This window comes from Hylobates moloch, unplaced genomic scaffold, assembly GCF_009828535.3.
Source record: "Hylobates moloch isolate HMO894 unplaced genomic scaffold, HMol_V3 SCAFFOLD_2943, whole genome shotgun sequence".
Classification (NCBI taxonomy): Eukaryota; Metazoa; Chordata; class Mammalia; order Primates; family Hylobatidae; genus Hylobates; species Hylobates moloch.
Window position 1 is genome coordinate 4,806 of NW_026655218.1, and position 2,575 is coordinate 7,380.

At 51.1% G+C, this 2,575-nt stretch overlaps 1 protein-coding gene across 1 annotated transcript; it reads left to right on the plus strand.

Moving 5' to 3' along the window:
* Positions 1 to 1,619: 1,619 nt before the first annotated feature.
* Positions 1,620 to 2,510, plus strand: LOC116465086 (multidrug resistance-associated protein 1-like). Its single transcript, XM_032754274.2, has one exon. It carries the CDS (start codon positions 1,705 to 1,707, stop codon positions 1,993 to 1,995), a length of 291 nt encoding a protein of 96 aa, XP_032610165.1. The 5' UTR covers positions 1,620 to 1,704; the 3' UTR covers positions 1,996 to 2,510.
* Positions 2,511 to 2,575: the final 65 nt, after the last annotated feature.

Sequence of the window (2,575 nt, forward strand, 5' to 3'; positions counted from 1 at the left end):
CCTAGCAACCCTTTGTTAGTTTTCCCAGCTCTGCTGTTGATAAGCAATTGTAGGCACCTTGTGGAATCAGGAACCCCGGGCTCACCAGTTCCTTTTGCACAGATGAGAAAAACCTAGGCTAGGAGAGCGCAGTGTCCTCAAATGGCTGGTGCAGCCTCTGATCCACAGCTCCACAAAGCTTCCAGAAGGTGGTTGGCTTTTGTTCTGAATCTAACAAGACTTATCGGGAGGGTCTTGGTGCCTGGCACTGGCTGAATGCCGGGTTGGGGCAGGCAGAGCAGATGAAGTGTCTGCCTGCGAGGGTGGGTGGAGCTGCTTGTGAAACGTATCATCGTAGCCTAGGAGCTGGGACACTGAAGCCCGGAGAAGGTGCTCATGTTGGAGGATGGGAAGGGCTTCCCAAGGAAGTGACATCTGTGCTCCCATCTGCTGGGTGATGAGGAATGGCCTGGATGGGATGGGGATGGTGGCGGAGGAAGGCGGCCTGTGTGCAGGGAAAGAAGTGGGGAGAGTTACAGGATGAGATGAGTTGAGGGAAGCATGGTTGGCAACTCTAACAGCCCTGGGAGGCCATCGAAGGAGGGGGGTGACGAGATTGACCCTATCCTCATGGGCGTCTCAGCTGGCCTGAGTGTGCTGGAACCGGCCATTGCATGGACACAGTCACTCCTGAGGGGATGTGATCAACAGGCGGAATTCTGTCACTTAATGTTAACAATAGTCACCAGCTAACTGAGTGCTTACTGTTAGGTCAAACTATATGAAACTGCTAATACTCATTTCTTATCTATAGAAATAGCCATTTCCTACGGTTCCACTTAGTATTACCAGGCACAGTGCTTAGTGACATCATGTATATCTATATGATTTATGAAATAATGTGTCCACGCAAATACGCATCACATGTAAGACTGTAATTCTTATATGTCACCCTCACAATGACCCCGTGAAGCAAGTCTTGTTTTGTTTTGTTTTGTTTCTTAGTAATTTTTTATTTTTGTAGAGATGGCATTTTGCCATGTGTCTGGGCTGGTCTCAAACTCCTGGCCTGAAGTGATCTCCCGCCTCTGCCTCCTGAAGTGCGGGTGTTACAAGCATGAGCCACCACACCCGGCCGAGCAAGCCTTGTTGTTCCCATTTTACAGATAAGGAAACTGAGGCTTAGAGAAATAAAGTGTTAGTCGTGTTTATATTGCCAGTCAGTAGTTGAGTCAGGATTTGAACTGAGGTCTCGTTGACCTCAAAGGCTATGCCGAAAACCACACTGCTGGTTCCAGAAAACCCTAGAGGTGAAAGGCTTCAGAGAGGCAGTACAGGGTAGAGGTTAGCACTTTGCAGCCCAGATGGCCTGGGTTTGAATCCCAGCTCTGCCCCTTGCTAGCCACGTGACCTTGGGGAGGAGATTAACTAGCTTCTTTGTGCCTTAGTTTACCCATCACATATAGGAATGAGCACCTCAGGTTTTTTGTGAGGATTGAATGAACTGATGTTTGTAAAAATGCTTAGAACGATGCCTGGGGCTGTGGGCTTTGTATAAGCATGAGCTATTATTGTCACTGTCCTTGCCATTGGTGGTGCTGTGCCTGTGGTTCACCAGGTGAGTGGGCACCCCTGTGAGGGCAGCCCGGCTCTAACAATTTGCCTCCTGGAGGTATCGGTTACGTCTAGACTTTCTCCAGCACAGCCCTGCCCTGGGAGGATGGCATGAGAGAACCTTCATCAACTCCCCGCGTCTGTTCTCTACCCCAGAGGTTCTACGTGGCCTCCTCCCAGCAGCTGAAGCGCCTCGAGTCGGTCAGCCACTCCCCGGTCTATTCCCATTTCAACGAGACCTTGCTGGGGGTCAGCGTCATTCGAGCCTTCGAGGAGCAGGAGCGCTTCATCCGCCAGAGTGACCTGAAGGTGGACGAGAACCAGAAGGGCTATTACCCCAGCATCGTGGCCAACAGGTGGGCGTGGTGGGCCTGCAGGAGGGGGCGGAGGAGGCCACCTTAGCACCTTGTCCCTTTGCCTCGATCTCTTCCTCACACCTTGAGCTGCGTATAAAGCCAAACCTCGGCCTTTGCAGAAAGGATGGAGAGGCTTGATGAGCGCGGAGGACAGATGAATCATTCGAAGCAGACAGCGGCACTGTAGACATGCAGTGCCCAGGGCATGTAAGTGCAGGGACACAGCTCTTCTGGAGTCAGAAAGCCCTGCAAGTGCTTCCCTTTAACTGTCATCCTAGTGATGCAAGAGTGCAGCGACAGACTCTGCTATTGAGCATCTTCATACCGCTGTTCCCGTCTGCAGGTGATCATGCACCCCTGGGTGATGTGTGTCAGAAGCAATTTCCTAATACTAAGCTAAACCGTATGAGATTGTCATCTTGTGGGCCAGATGTCATGGCCCACACCTGCATCTTGTGGGCCAGATGTCATGGCCCACGCCTGTAATCCCAGTACTTTCAGATGTTGAGGCAGGAGGATCCGTTAAAGTCAGAGATTCCAGGCTAGCCTGGGCAACTTAGAAAGACCCCAATCTCTCTTAAAAAAAAAAAAAAAGTAGCCTGTCATGGTGGTGTGTGCCTGTAGAC

Bases quoted from the DNA above. Each gene is read 5' to 3' on its own strand.
- LOC116465086 (XM_032754274.2), top strand. From the start codon at position 1,705: ATGAGAGAACCTTCATCAACTCCCCGCGTCTGTTCTCTACCCCAGAGG.